At 41.7% G+C, this 15,539-nt stretch overlaps 1 protein-coding gene across 5 annotated transcripts; it reads right to left on the bottom strand.

Moving 5' to 3' along the window:
- Positions 1 to 2,694: 2,694 nt before the first annotated feature.
- tcerg1b (transcription elongation regulator 1b (CA150)) lies at positions 2,695 to 14,962 on the bottom strand. Of its 5 annotated transcripts, XR_011926930.1 has the most exons (21): positions 14,852 to 14,962; positions 13,344 to 13,578; positions 13,068 to 13,220; positions 12,357 to 12,636; positions 11,368 to 11,619; positions 10,318 to 10,377; positions 8,916 to 9,113; positions 8,593 to 8,699; positions 7,450 to 7,693; positions 7,208 to 7,286; positions 6,996 to 7,131; positions 6,826 to 6,915; positions 6,622 to 6,740; positions 6,188 to 6,338; positions 5,948 to 6,112; positions 5,554 to 5,736; positions 4,808 to 4,987; positions 4,546 to 4,629; positions 4,270 to 4,355; positions 3,954 to 4,054; positions 3,255 to 3,429 (listed from the first exon to the last, which is right to left on the bottom strand). XR_011926930.1 is itself a non-coding variant. In XM_072445773.1 (20 exons), the coding sequence occupies exons 1-20, from the start codon at positions 14,959 to 14,961 to the stop codon at positions 3,228 to 3,230; spliced, it is 3,129 nt and encodes a 1,042-aa protein (XP_072301874.1). In that variant the 5' UTR covers position 14,962; the 3' UTR covers positions 2,695 to 3,227. The 5 variants fall into 5 exon arrangements, 2 of the variants coding, with proteins under 2 accessions (XP_072301874.1, XP_072301875.1); XM_072445773.1 differs by lacking the exon at positions 4,270 to 4,355 and having other exon boundaries at positions 2,695 to 3,429; XR_011926931.1 differs by having other exon boundaries at positions 3,235 to 3,429; positions 3,954 to 4,418.
- Between the last annotated feature and the right edge of the window lie 577 nt (positions 14,963 to 15,539).

The raw sequence follows: 15,539 nt of genomic DNA, 5'->3' as shown, positions 1-15,539 counted from the left end.
CTTGTTAGAACAAACTAATACACAATGTTTGTAAAGCATCACATGAGCAGGTGTGAGAGATTGAGTTTGAAACTCACCTGAAGCACATATAGAAGATTAGCACATATTACATTAGATGTGTGACTTTATTCAGGCCACACCCACAGAGGAGATGTGAAATTATTAATTATGTTAATACTCTAAGTTGTGAACTGACCCTTAAGGCCAGCTCAACGGGGGAATTATTGAGATAATTATTATTGTTTGATGTATTTGAATCACACACACACCCACACACACACATACATACATACACACATACAGTTTGAGACATGTAGAGTTTGAGACTTTTAGAGTTTGAAACATTTGGAGTTTGAAACAAATGGTGGTAAAACAGATAGGTTTGGGCAGTGTAAGATTACAGACACATGGGCCCAGCGCCGTGGAAGGGGGGGGGCTCAGCCAGGGATGTGACCACTGAACTGTGAAAGGTCAAGAGGTGACATTGCGGAGTTGGAGTGACAGACACAATTCCATCTCTTCCTTGATTACATCTTGGATTAATGAACGTTGTAAACTATCTGGATTATTGAATTTTGTTTAAATGTAGAAGTTTGAGAAATGGGCAATGCCATATCTCAAAAAGGAGGGATATGTACGTGTAAACAAATATTCCGAATCAATAATTACTAAAAAAAAAAATGTAAACAAGAAAACTGTTTGAAATACACTGAAATGTTGAAAAGACTTTGTTTATCACTGCAGCAAAACATGTTGGAGATGTGGTGTTTACAGAGGCGAGCCAAGTGGACAAGCAAGGTGGACGGAGCCACACACCGACCATTGGAGGGACGAGAACATGGGTGCTCTCATGGGAAAGTGAGAGAAATGTCTGGACAACACAGCGGCAGATCCATAGCATCGCAGACGCAGGACTTCGTTTGTTTGAGTTTTGTCCAGAGTCTATGGTAGAGTACGATACTCTGCTACAATGGACGGGAGACAGATTCTACAGTACGCAAAGTACTATACTCTGCTACGATGAACGAGAGCCAGAGGCTACGGTGCGCAGAGTACCATACTCTGTGAAAAAAGAATCAACAGTTATCATCATCACAAGTGATGACGATGATATGGGTGCTGAACACCTGTATTATTCACCGGACAATCGGGACAATCGGGACAATCGATCAACATACACAACTGTGTATACCGGTAAATGGAAAATAAAGGGAAGAAAATAAGTGATCAACATGAAAGGTTATGAAATGTATAATGTATAATGTATAATATACAATGTATAATTGACATGACTGTAGCTGAAGAAACACAATGGCATATTATACAGCCACTATTGTTTACACTAACTAAAAGTGCCTTTTTTATCTGCTACAACATAACTACATGCAATGTTAATGAGATTATGAATTGAGATGGGAAATGTACCAGTTCATATGTGTCATAGGTGTGACCAAAGCGAGCAGCGGAAGAAGATCTCTTAAGGAACCAAGCGAGGACGTATGGTGGTGTGGGGACAGTGCTGAGAGGGCACTTGTGCCTATGTCTCTTTTGTGATCAGCATCACCCAGAACCATACTGCAGGGTCAAGGTCGAGAGGTTAGTGGACAATCTGGTTCCAGTAGCACCTGATACTACGTATTTGATTCTATTGGGGTGTCCAGAGAGGTCCCTGACGAGTCAAACTGACTGACCAGAGAGCAGCGGGTTTAAGGGCTTTCCGCTTGTACTTCTATATTTCCCATCACACCGCACAAAATTATAGACAAGATAAATTGTCTGTTTGTCAAATTACAGAGATTGACCAATCTGACTCAAAATTTAGGACAGTAATATAGACATGTAGACATGTTGTGGGCCGAGAGAAAAGAAGTGTGTTCAATGTTGAGAAATGTGCATTACTTTTTGAGTGTAAATGTCATTTTAACACCAATATGAAAGACATGTTGAAAACTGAAAAGAGTAATGTGTTTGGCATATGAGACAGTAGACCAATGCTTTGATAAACAGGAGGGAAATGTGATAAAATGTGAATATGAGTATATTTCTGTGATATATTTTATCTGCATAATAGTGATATTTTATCTGCATCATTAGTCTAAGAGAAGAACGGGTGTGTGACAAACTGCTTTTGTGAAGGGGTCGTAAAGATGGGCCATAGAATGTTGCCCCAGGGGGGGAGTTGCACCCCCCCTTGCAGGCTTTATCTCTACGGAAAAATACCAAGTGCCTTGATGTGAGGCTGACCAATGAGAAATGTGACACCCGCCTATTCCAGAATATCTAATAAAACCAACCAGCATGGGAAAAAACAGGGTGAGACGCAGGAGGGTCAGCCAGGCTCCTTACAACGGCTTGGCTGACACAGCCCAGCGTTTTCTCCCAAGCTTGCCATACAAATGTCTGACGTTTCTGTGTCGTTTCATATTCTAAGTTGAATTGTGTTCTCTATGTGTTAAGGAATAGCATCTGGTGCATGTCTAATTCCATGACATTTTCCCGGGACTTTATCTGGTCAGTCGGGTCATCAAATGTTAATTGTGCAAATGAAATGGTAAAAAATTGGTATAAGAAGTGAAAACACTTATTTTTGGTAAAAGCTTACTAACAAACTATTTAATCATCACGTAATATGGAAAAAGGTTTGGAGCCACTAATCTAGAGAGGAAACCTGATAAAATAAATGGCACAAGAGTCTTATTGAAAAAAACAGTGGAAGTTGCCTTTATTTCGTTCGACAGCCGCAACATGAGAGAGAACCACTTAGAATAAACTAATGACATTCGCACTGAGCGCTTGAAACGAGACCGGGCCCAGTGGAGCAGTAAGGCATTAGGACGCCTCGCACTCACGCGCTCATCCATTCAATAACATAACACTCAAAAAGTCACATACAAAATCATGTTATCCATTTACATCTGCTTTTTTACACTTCGGTCGCCACCAATTTGCAGCTTTCATCTCCTGGCGTGCCTCGTGTGTCTAAAGAGGAGGGTCGAGGAGGGTCACCGCTGCTTCATGCAGCTCTGGGGATAAATCAGGACTACACTTGACGCAACACAGAGACCTTACACTGTTAATCTCGATGGTACATCTCTAAGCAAAACAATCCCTCCGTTTTGATAACACTGCGAAGGCCAGGGAGATAAGGGTCAGGTCATGCTCTGGCCAAAAATGGGGAGGAAAGGGCTTGTGGCATTGGTCGTGAAGTAGCTACAGTTTCTGGTTGTTCACTTTGTGGGGCGCCTGGTGGGTTCAGAGGCGGTGGGGGGAGGAGGGGGCCCACGTCTGTCCAGGTCCTCGATATAAAACATGATGAGCTTTCGGCGCTCGTCCGGGACACACTCCAGCACGTGGTAACGCTTGTCGTTCTGAAGGATCTTCTCGACGTCCTTCAGATGCTGCTCAGACTCCTGGATCAGTTTTCTCGACCTGTGCGGCGAGGAAAGAAATGATTATTCATGACAAAAGCCTGCTGTCTGATCGCAAGGAAATGTCCCTAAAGAGGCTGGTTTACAGCTCAGATTGTGTTACGGATTAATCATATTTATGCAAACAATGCCTCTTACAGCCTGGATTGGTGTGAAGAATGTACACAATGCATTTAATAAAATATTCAATGACTATAATGAAAAACATTTTACTATTTGTCTTTTTTAAATATTGGAATCTTTGAAAACATGGTAGTGGAATTGTGGAAGGACTAATTAGGTTTTGCATGCGCAACCAGACAAATAGTGGTAATAGAATCGCATTGACCACATTGAAATGAGGTGTGACACAACTAATATTCTATTACAAGAATCACAACTTGGGAGAGAAATCAGGATTAAAATCTGGCCTGATATCCTCTAGTATCCTCTTGTCTGAAAACTAGGCTATGGTCAACAGACTATTCAAACTATGATGAAGCCATATCATAAGCAGCATGTTGGTACAGTAAGAGATGGACAAACCTGTAAGTGATGAATTTTGTCTCCTTTAAAAGCGTCCTGAAGTCCGCTTTGGCTGTAATATACTTGTCTTTGATGTACTCCTCAAATTCCCGCTGCCTTTTCTATGAAAGAGGAAAAAAGCATTAGCCAAAGGAAAAACAACCAAAACAAATGTGAATGTTAAAAAGTTGACCTAAAATATGCCAGAATAGACAGGACCATAGCATACACTGGCTTATACTTAAATCTGTTGCACTTTACTTTAACACAGGTAAATGACCCGGTTTAGGGCGGTTGTTGTTGACTGTATTAAAAATATAACATCGTTCTGACTAACCTGCGTCAGGTCACAGAGAACAAACAGACTCGTAGCCCCGAGATGCTAGGTTTGGTCTCTAATGCTTTCTGTGTTGGTTTGCCAACCTAACAGAGGAAGAGGCTTGATTTTTCTTTTGTCATCAATTTATCGCAGTTCTCCTTTACTCTCTGTGCAATTACAACAGGTTAACACCCGTCATTCAAGTCACAACAGCTTTGGTTATATACATTCATACGGTTGCCACCAACTTCAACATGTAGCTCAGGAACATTTTACAGGTTTGAAAAGTCTTACTCTGTCGCTCGATGAGAACTTGATGCAGCGAGGGTCTTCCTTGATCACCTTCTTCACCTCCTTCCACGTGGTCGACAGTGTTATCTTTCAATTAGAAGAGAACGATGAATACAGTGTTATTCTCTCTAATTATGTTGCATTAATGTGAAATCAAAGCATTCTAAAAAGAGCTCATTAGTTAAATTATAGTTATATTTATATTATAATTATAGGATTTACAGTAACTAAACATCATTGAAGCTCTGCAGCGACGTGGCCTCACCGTGTTGGTCTCGTCCAGGAGCTGCCTGAACTGCGTCTTCTTCTTTTTGGCCAGAGCTTCCACGTGGTCGTTGAACAGTTTCTCTTTCTCCTCTCGCTCCAGGAGGGACGCACACTCCCAGCGGTGGTCCTTCCTCAGGTTACGCCGAGTGTCGGACCACGTCGCATCTGATGAACGCACCTGGATCACAAAAACAGTTAATGAACATGTCCCGAAAATACAGAATCTATCATTTGTGTCAGAAAAACAGGTTACTGTATTTTTAGGACTTTAAGCTTCTACTTTCCCCCCACATTTTTCATATAACGGCGCGTCTAATTTATAGAAGTATGCGCAAGCGGTTGACACACTGTAGAAGAAGGCAGTGGACAATGGTCACGGTTCAGGGGGCACAACGTGTTCTCTGTATTTTAAGCTTCAAAATGCTGTGTTTTATTACAATCACTCATATTCACGGAGAAATTAGTCTAATTAGACCGCGCAGCCGACCGCAGGTGTACCACGAGACCCTCCAAAGACGATCAGCGGATCACTACCATGTACTTAATGTGTAAATAGCTCATGTTACAGCGTGGGCACCTACGGCTTATTGACAGGTGCAGCCCGTAAATGTATAATTTAATGTTTCTTTGTAAATTACATTGGCGCAGCTTATAGTCAGGAGCGCTCTATACCCTGAAAATTACGGTATATTGTTTTACATGTTTTGTCTTTAGTTTCATCAGAGAAGTAGGCGGGAGACTCACCATATCTGACATGAGGGCTTTAAAGTTCTGGATGGCCTCCTCCTTTTTGTGCTGCTCCCGTTCCCGGTCGATCTCTTTGGTCTGCTCGGATCGGGCCTTTTGAACTTCTCTCTCGCGCTCTCTCAGACTGGCCTCGATCCGCGCCTGTCGCTCCATCTCTCGCTCCTTATCGATGTCCACGTTCTACACGAAACAAACAAAAATCTCACTTATAATCATACAGTCTCTGACTCTAATTTTTCTATCTTGTCATTTCATAGGAAAAGAAACATTAACATCAGTGTGATAGTTTTTATCAAGACATATTTTGTTCCAGCTTCAGCAAATTGCATTAGTGATGGATTATTTATCTGAAACTGTAAAAAGGTTGGATTTTAGAGAATGCAAAATGTACCTTTGCTTGTTTTTCCAAATATTGTTTGAACAGTTCCTCTCTCAGGGCTGAACTATCCACAGCTTTGTATCGAGGGTCCGTCTCCATTTTGTCCTTCACTTTACTCCATCTTTGGTTTCCCTCGATGTGGTGCTCGCCCAGAAGGTCAAAGAAGTCTTGCTTAACCTAAAGAAACATTTTTATATGAAATGAAGAAAGCCAAAAGTGACTTTTAAATAAAAACCTAGAGGAATAAAATACCCTTTCTCCTTTGTTTTTGGAGTCCTCCTTTTCCTTCTTCCTCATGGCCGTCATAAACTCAACAAAAATGGCCTCTCGGTCCTTCATCTTATCAATGGCCTTGAACCGTGAGTCTCGACCGTGCTTCAGGGCAAATTCACTAAATGTTGTCCTGTAAAAAAAAGTTAAATAATTGAATAGATGTATTGTAACCAAAGGAAGGCACTATCAAATTAAAAAGTTTAATTTCATAAAAACAACTAATCTGTGAAATAAACACACAGCTTAAACCAGTTTGTGGTAAACCCAAAAGAGGTTCTCTCGTCTTTCAGATCACGTGCCCTCAATATCTTACAGCTTAATATCATCCAATGGTTAAATTATGATTGTATGTTAACCACTGGCACATCTCACAGCTGTTACCTTCAAGTTTAGTTGCAAATGTTTGCCGATACCTTGCAGTGAGCTTCGACTCCTCCATCATCTTCCTAAATTCATCCTTGGCCTGCATCAGTTTGTTTTTCTTCTCCTTTCTCTCCTCTTCAGCTCGCGTCTTCACATACGAGTCGAAAACCTACAGCACCAATTGTTGCTTGAATCATCCGTACCATATTTTGTGCAATTGTGAAGATGAAGGAGTTGAAAAGAAAGATTCAAACCTGTTTTCTCTCCTTGGGGTTAAGCAGAAGGTAGCGAGGATCAAAGACAATCTTGTGGAGCTCTTTGTCCCAGGTGGAAAAGGCTGAAACCTACAAAAGAGGCAAATTAAGTTAGGTATAGTCTCAAACCATCATTTCTTTTCAAAGTCTCGTTCAAAGCAAATCCATACGCTTCTCTCCAGCAGCATGTCTTTGAACTGAGTCATCCGAGCCTCTAGGGGCACTACCGCTCGCTCTCTGGCAGCTTTCAACTCCGCCTCCATCGCCGCGTCCTTTTCAGTGTCCGCGTCCTTGGAGTCCTCCTTCCTGCGAGCAAACCACACACAAAACGTTACAATGGACGTTATGGGATCTCGATAAAAAACAAGGGCTCGTCACTCACTTTCTCTTCTTGGCTTTGGTCGGCTCTTCATCCAGATCGTCGGAAGCTAAGCCGATGTCCAAGTCGTCTTTACTGACACCTTTGCAAATGTAAAATCGATAATAATTAGAAGCGGAAGAGGATTACTCTAACGTGTTTGGTTAACGTGAAGCGAAACTGGCACTTCTGTTCGTACAAATCAAGGGCTTCTTTCTAAAACGCACCTTCCACCTCAGTCATAATCAAAAGTACTTTCTACATACTTTTTTTGCTGTCCTCCTGGCCCTTCTTGTGCGGTGGCTCTTGAATGTGCTTGTCCACGTCGACGCGTCCGATCAGCTCCTCGGGCCGGTCCCACATGGAGAGGCGCGTCGTCGGGTTATAGAAGAAAACGCGGTCGTCGCCGGTCCACACCACGCACCACGGAGTTCCCGGGATGGGGTTCGTGGCCACGGGTCGGGCTTTCTGAGCTGCCTTTTCCTCCTCAGTCATCTCCTCTTCTTTAGCCTGGTTTGAAAAAGCACTGTCACATTAGCGCCGTCACTAAAGATTTTAATACTTGTGATTGATTATCTTTTCGATTACTTCTATTTTTAAATACATAAAATAAAGGCTGAAATGTGGTGGCATTTTTAAATAAAGAATATTTACAAATAAACTGTATTATTTATGAAAACCATGAGTTTATTCTTTTTGTCATAAATAGGTATTTTCTGCATGTGTTTTAGAGTTCATACATTCCAGATTAGTCAAGACTAGCTACAATTACCGTATTTTCCAGACTATAAGGTGCACTTTTTTCATAGTTTTGGCAAGGGTGCAACTTATACTTATACTACACAATACTATCACATATAAGTCGCTCTGGAGTATGTTTTTTTTTCTTCTCTATTATGCATTTTTTTGGCTGGTGCGACTTAATAGTCCGGAAAATACGGTAGTAAACTACGTACGTACATCACTGGAGCGTCAGCTCTGATTGGCTGCTGCGGCGCATCTGCTGCAGAGATCTGAACATATCTGAGCACGTCGCGCCGGCCGCTTTAGCCGCCTCGGTCGCGCTCAAAGCATCGAGAGCGTAAGAAAACGCACCAATCGCGCCACAAAAACGAAGAAACCGCGCCGCGAATAACGCACTACGCGCTCGACGCGCGTTTACTATAGACTTTGAATGTAAACTGGACGCTTCGACCGCGGCGGTGTGGAAGCCCCATTACAGTAGCTAGTGTTAGAAAGAGGTTTGAAATGAATTCTCCAGTCACAGAGCAAAAAGCATTCATCATAATTTACTGGACGCGTGGCAAAGCATAAAAAAAAAATACACAAAATGGTCACTCATCAAAACATCTAGGTCAGTGTGACATGGCGCTCTCCTTGTGAAAGTCCACACCGGCTCGTGATTGTACCTCTTTCATCATCAGAGCGTTCTCCATCTTCTGCTCTTCGTCTTCCATCTCCATCGCCTCCGCCTCCTCCTGGGCCAAACGCATCGCCAGTTTTTCAGCCTCTTTCTCTGGAGAACGACCACAAAAAATGTGTAATGCAGTAAGATACTTTGATTTGGAGTAAAGTAAACAAATATATTAAAACACATGTAGCGGCTAGTAGTAGTAGAATTGTACAAAAACCCAATCAAAAAGAACTACTACTTATTTCTACTACTTATTTTGCACCGTGAGGGTAAAAAGTCAAAAACATCTCCCATGAAAAAACATGAATCTGAACGTACCTTTTAGCAGCACAGCCTGCGGTTTCTCCCAGGTCGATTCCAGCGTCCTGTTGTTGTAGTAGTAGGTTTTCCCGTCCGCAGTTTTGTATTCTGTCCACTCGGGGAGCTGCAGGGCCCCAGCGAGGGAGGCGGAGGCCGAGAGGGCGAGCTGTGGGTGCATCATGGACACCAGCGGAGGACCCATGCCAGGGAGCATGCCTGAGGGGAGGGAACAACGAGAGAGAGGAGAGAGAAACAGAAGAGAAGAGAGAGAAAGAAAGAAGAGAGAGAAAGAAAAAGGAGGGAAAGAAAAGAGAGACCGAGGATTTGATGGGGTTTAGTCAGAGCTGTGGAAGTGCATTTTCTGTATTTCTTAATAGGGTTTTTTTTACATTCTGTTTAGTTTTCCATCATTCACAAAGTGGTGGGCGATATCAACAAAAATGAATATTTCAATGTTTTTTTTTGCATCATCTCGATAACAATATTCAGACAATATTTTAACAAAAGCACCGGGAATGTGATAAAATGTGCCAGTAAATGTCTTGGTAGCAGTTCAAGTGTAACACAAAATATGAAAAGACCATAAAATTAACCAAAAAAAAAGTGCAGAAATATCACTTTATACCTTTTTGAGTCTTTTCTCTGTTTAAGTTTTAATTATAGACAAGACTATACTAATTTTGGATAAATGCAATAGTATACATTTTTCAATTTATCACCCACCTCTACTTTCATGTGTGTTCTGTTTATGTACTAAAAATGTATTGGATTTCTTTCAATCATCTAATAGCACAAGAAAAGTATTTGAATGTGCCACCTAAAGCCATTATTAGTCCTATCTGTTTTATCTGGTACAAAATGACATATTTCTGTAAAAGCCTCAGCCTTTTGGGTGAGTGTGGACAACCAGACACAGATGAAGCAACGACAACCATGCCACAGCAGCAACGACAACACCCACAACACCAACAACATAGAACTCGCATGTAACGTTTCATAATCATTTTCTATATGCATTCATAGATTTTAACCCCAAAAAGCAATCTAAATACTAAATCAACCTTTCATTTGCACCATACCACCATTTGGATAGGATGGTAATTTAGATGAATATAGATTATATAAGATTTACACAGCTACAATTCGACTACACTAAATTATTAGAAGATGTTTTTAGGTCAATTATGATACCGGAAATGAATAATTAAAGATATAATGCGATGTGTGCGCCTCAAAAACCCTAACATGGAGTTAATTGAACAGCAAAATTGTGAAAAACTCAGGACACTGCACTGAACACTGATGATCATGTCGAGAGCATTCACCACATGCCACGGCTCAGCCTCAAATACAGCGTTACTATGACGACACCATTCACTGCCATGCCATCTACAGCTGGAGGCGGGCGGCTGGTTTTTACCGTTGGCGCCGGGGCCAGCCTTAACACACGGAGCACCTACTATCTGCATCATTGCTACACCTGCAAGAACAACGGACAAGCAAGCGTCGAGTGAACAGGGCAAGAGCACACGGCAGAGGACACAGCTCCCGACTCTCACACACACAGACGCACACAGAAACCACACACAAACTCAGAGACCTAATGTATTTGTCCAAGTAACGCCCGTCATGTTTGTGCACTTTCTCCTCTGGGACAACAAAAGGCAATCATCTGATTAACATGTTTAACCAGGCTTAAGTTTGTGCTCCCTTGTGATTCACACTGGCTTGTGGCTGCTTTTGCTCGAATAATTTTAATACAAATTAGCATCGTTGCTATAGCAAAGATAAATTAAAGGAGATATATTACAACATTTTTATGAGCTTTTATCCATGTTATTATAACAGTGGTCCCTCATCATCGACTTTATCAAAGTAGTATTTAGATGTATGCATGATCCTATATCGTCCTGCATTTGAGGCCTAAGTGTTGTCAATATCCTTTTTCACCAACAACTTTATTCAGACGCACGTTTACTCAAAATAAAAATCAGACTCTGGGTCACGCTTGCATCGGTAAAATGCCACAGTAAATTCTGTACGATTCTGCAGTGTTATCAGTAAGTCAATGGACCCATTTCAAATCAATATATTGTCGTTTACAATGAACAAAATGTAAATAGTCAGTTTATAACTAGAAGTATGTAGTCTTCAAAAACAATCTGTTCTATTTCTTGAATGGCGTTCCAGCTTCCTATTTTATGCAACAATTTGGATTTTTTTCCAATTCAAAAGATAAAAAAATATTGTTTTTAAATTGTTAAATGCTATGGAATTTCTTATTTTGAAATCCATGGACGGACAGGGAACTGAGACCCATAAGCTCAAGCAGATTTACACATCACGCTTCTCTCCAAATAAAGTAGCAAATAACCAAGCGTTGATTTCTCTAGACAAATGAAACAACATAACCCAATTGTGTGGACAGTTCTCTTATTTCAAAGAGAATGCCTGTGTTTGTCGTGTCTACCTGGCAGAGGGATGTGCATGCTGGGCAGGGGCACTCTGAAGGGCGGCACCATGACCGGTGGAAAGGCGGGCATGCCGGCCGACATGACAGTGGACTGGGCCACGCTGTGAGACAGAGCCGTGGGCAGCAGTGACATAGTCTGCACCGCTGTGACAGGCGACGGCACCGTGGAGACTGTGACCACGGTGACCGGAGACAAGGCAACTGTGGAAGTGACCGTGGCAACAGGCGGCATTTCTGCAACAATGGGAGCTGCAAGGGACAAATCACAAGAAAGTTTAACAAAGGTGAAAAAGGTGTGATTACAACTTGTAATTTAGAAAAGTTAATTACAATATGCAAAGATGGTCACAGCAACACCATTCCTGCACTTTTATGTACTTTCAGAACTTACAATTATATTTTTACTGCTGCTAATCATATCAGAATGTTAATAACTGTTTCATCATTCACTACTTCTGGAGTTGGTGATTCTGAAACTACCATAAGACCTACTTTGCAATAGCAGACGTAGTCTCTAAACTTGGTATAAACACAATGCAAACCTGTTATTACCAAAGGTTAAAAAGGCTGTTTTTACCATCTAAAATCATCAAAAACATAAGTTCATTTTAAACTGCAGCAGTCCAAAGGCATTCCACACTTTCTTCATCTTAATATTCAGTTTGTAAGCACAGTTCAAACTTTCAGAGACTAGGGTGAGTTTTGTCACAGTAAAGCTAACAAGCACACTTCTAGTTTGTCAGAGAATAAAACGCTCTATAATTAGATGCAGAACGCTCTCAGGACTCATTTTGACAGTGATGAAAAACTCAGTCTTCAGAAAGGAAGCTGAAACATGTTACATAATTCTTTGTTTTTTCATTGCACCGCAATTCATGACGCATTTAGTTCATGTGATAATTTCAGATGATTTTGCACAGTTTTTTTCTTTTAGTCTTGTTACAATCCTTTCTCTTTTTCTCTGTGCAACCTGGGACATTACTGACCTGAGATGGCCACAGATGGGGAGGAGGTGGTGGTTGTGGAGTCAGGGTTGGAGGTGAGCGTGTTGCAGGGGAGGGACGCCTGCGCTGGGGAGGGGCTGGAAGTGCTCACTGTGGCGCCGTTTGCACCGTTCGGACTTGCACTGGTCCCTGGGGTCGCTGCTGCACCTCCTCCTGACGCCCCACCAGCGAGGAGCGGGTTCAGTTCAGATTGTTGGATAATCTTCACACCATCAGGTTTAGTCCAGGATGACTCTCTGGTCCGGGCATTGTAGAAATAGGCCTGTAAAAACGCAGACATAAGGAGTCATGAAGTCATGGGATCAGAATTTCAAAAGGTCAGATTTTCCCAAACAAAAACAAATCAATACCCACACTCATTAGTATGCGAGGAGGAAAAACTGCAGAACACAATATTGAACTCAACACTGCAGTACTTACATGTATAATTATATGTGTAGAAAATTGCTGTAACTAGTTTCATACTAGACACATATGTGGTGACCATCCCTAGTCCAATTAAGTTCATTTTGGAGGAATGTCACCTTAAATTTTACAGTCTCACACTTTGAAGTAGCTCTTTTACTACTATTTTATTGCAAGATTGTGACATTACAAGAAGCCAAAAGTAAAATTTGTTATACCAGTATTTTGTTTTTGATTTACAGTGGAGAACATTTGAATTATCGCCTGTAACGTGCAAGTGTAATGTACCTTTCCCTCTGGTGTCTTGTTCTCCACCCAAATCTCCTCATTTGGGTTGAGTGCAGGGGTCCCAGAAGAAGGTCCAGGAGGCATCCCAGGAGGAAAACCCATTCCAGGTGGAGGGGGCATATTCCCCATGGGAGGAAGAAACGGCGGTCTCTGCTGCGGTCAGAAACAAACAACCGATTTCAGAACAATTGGAAACTATAACCACGACAACGGCAAATCCCATAAATACAAAAGAGGTACTCCATGTGCCCATTTAGGCCGGAGAGTGGAACTAACCTGTATGTGTGGAGGGGTTATGGGTGGAGGCAGGCCCCCTGGTGGAGGAATGGGGGGCATGTTTGGATCAAAGGGGGGTCTGGCAAAAGGAGTTCGTGGTGGAGGTCCTCTCATCATCGCAAATGGCGGCGGAGGTCTCAACAGAGGAGGAGGACCACGCAACACAGGGGCCTGAACAGGGGGGGCGGCAGCAGGAGGAGTGGGGCTGCGGAACCGGGCCACCTGCTGCGCCATCCTGGTACCGTTTGGGAAATAGAAAACACTTGTCAGCAATGACTAAATTTAACTGATTATTATTGCTTGCAATGTGATTGTTGTTGTTTTTCGGAGTCACGCGAAACCAGAACATAGGGAATAAGGTCAATAATAAAGGCTCTTTAAAAGGGCCATGAAAACAGAGGATGAGTACTGGTAATCTCATCAAAGTTCAAACAAACATGTATGAAGTAATATTTTTCTAAACCATTTATGATACTATGTTATGCTGCTATTAGCCTGGACCTGAGATCAATGTCTCACTTTGATTTGATTCTTTTATTTTTTTTTCCAAGAGACAAATTAATTCTGATTCAGCACTTTTATGTTTAATGTAAGGCCTTCTAGCTCTTGTCCACGTCACTCCTTACAAATAAAAACACGTTAATTGTGCATTAAATGATTAACGTTAGTCTGGCAAAGTACAAGACAGTAGCAGTACTTAAGAATTCAACGCTGGTCCGTTTACTGTCGATTTTCAGGCAGATTTTAAAGCACTTAATTATTGTAGTTAGTTGCATGTGTTGCGGGACAGTGATGAACATTTTGGGATTATAAAAACGTCCTTACAATCAAATGAAGCTATATGATTATAACGAATTACTAATCAACTAATCAATTACTAAACCTTTGATTTTATACAGCGAGATCGCGTATGCCAATTATTTTTCATTAAACACTCAGAAGTCCACGTCGCGTCGTCGGGTGTTGTCTGTCTGCCACGGTCTGCCCTACAATAAACCATCAGCAAATAAAGCTGCACCTAAATTATGCGGCAATATGAACATAAACGAGCGCTGAAAATGCAAACGCCTCAAAACGGTGCAGCAAGACAAACGCGCAATACCATGACAAACAGCACTGCAACCACGTTATGACTACAAATTAAAAAGTAGCATCGCTGTGCTAATGTGGTTTTGAAGCATTTTGTGCAGCGTAACAGCGCCAATCAAGAATATACTCTTCATAAGAGAACTTGATCACAATATAAAAAAGAAGAGATATTTGCCTGAATTTCTTGTTAGATGTTTACCAAGTGTCACGAGTGAAATGCTGAAGCGAGCGATTGGAGATCACTTGAGGAGCTAGTGAGCTAACGAGCTAGCATGGCTAGCGTCCACAAGTTAAGGAGCTGTTTAGCTTCTAATGAAATCAAGAAGAGCTCTTATTTTGATGATATTGTAATATTAGTTGTTTGTAGATAATGCTCTAAGTCTGAAAAGATTTGAGCCTTTAAAAAACTTTATTCTGACCTGTTGTCGTTGAACCCAATGGTATCGTTCTCTGCCTGGTCCGCCATTACAGAGACTTGCAACGGATTTTCTTCCTGAAAACGCCCCCAAACCATTTTGCCTGTGTCCATTGGCTGAAAGTTATGTCGATCACAAAAATACCCTTCGTGATTGTACAATATTTGAGCTTCCTCCGTGTTCTTCCGTCCACTCACCACGATGCCTTTGTTCGCTTTACAGCAGGCTTTTTTGGTAGATTTTATTTTTATAAACGTATTTATTGTATATTATATATATATATATATATATATATATATATAATGTGTGTATATATATATATATATATATATATATATATATATATATATATATATATATATATATATATATATATATATATATGTATACATGTATATATACATATATTATATATATATTTATCCATCCATACATCCATTTTCTGCCGCTTATCCGGGGCCGGGTCGCGGGGGCAGCAGTCTGAGCAGGGACTCCCAGACTTCCTCCTCCCCAGACACTTCCTCCAACTCCTCCGGGGGGATCCCGAGGCGTTCCCAGGCCAGCCGAGAGACATAGTCTCTCCAGCGTGTCCTGGGTCTTCCCCGGGGCCTCTTCCCGGTGGGACATGCCTGAAACACCTCCCGAGGGAGGCGCCCAGGAGGCATCCGGAACAGATGCCCGAGCCACCTCA

The sequence above is a fragment of the Eucyclogobius newberryi genome, unplaced genomic scaffold (assembly GCF_026437365.1).
Source record: "Eucyclogobius newberryi isolate DKJ021-1_F unplaced genomic scaffold, fEucNew1.0.hap1 SCAF_15, whole genome shotgun sequence".
Lineage (NCBI taxonomy): Eukaryota > Metazoa > Chordata > Actinopteri > Gobiiformes > Gobiidae > Eucyclogobius > Eucyclogobius newberryi.
This window is presented reverse-complemented; position numbering and strand designations above follow the sequence as displayed.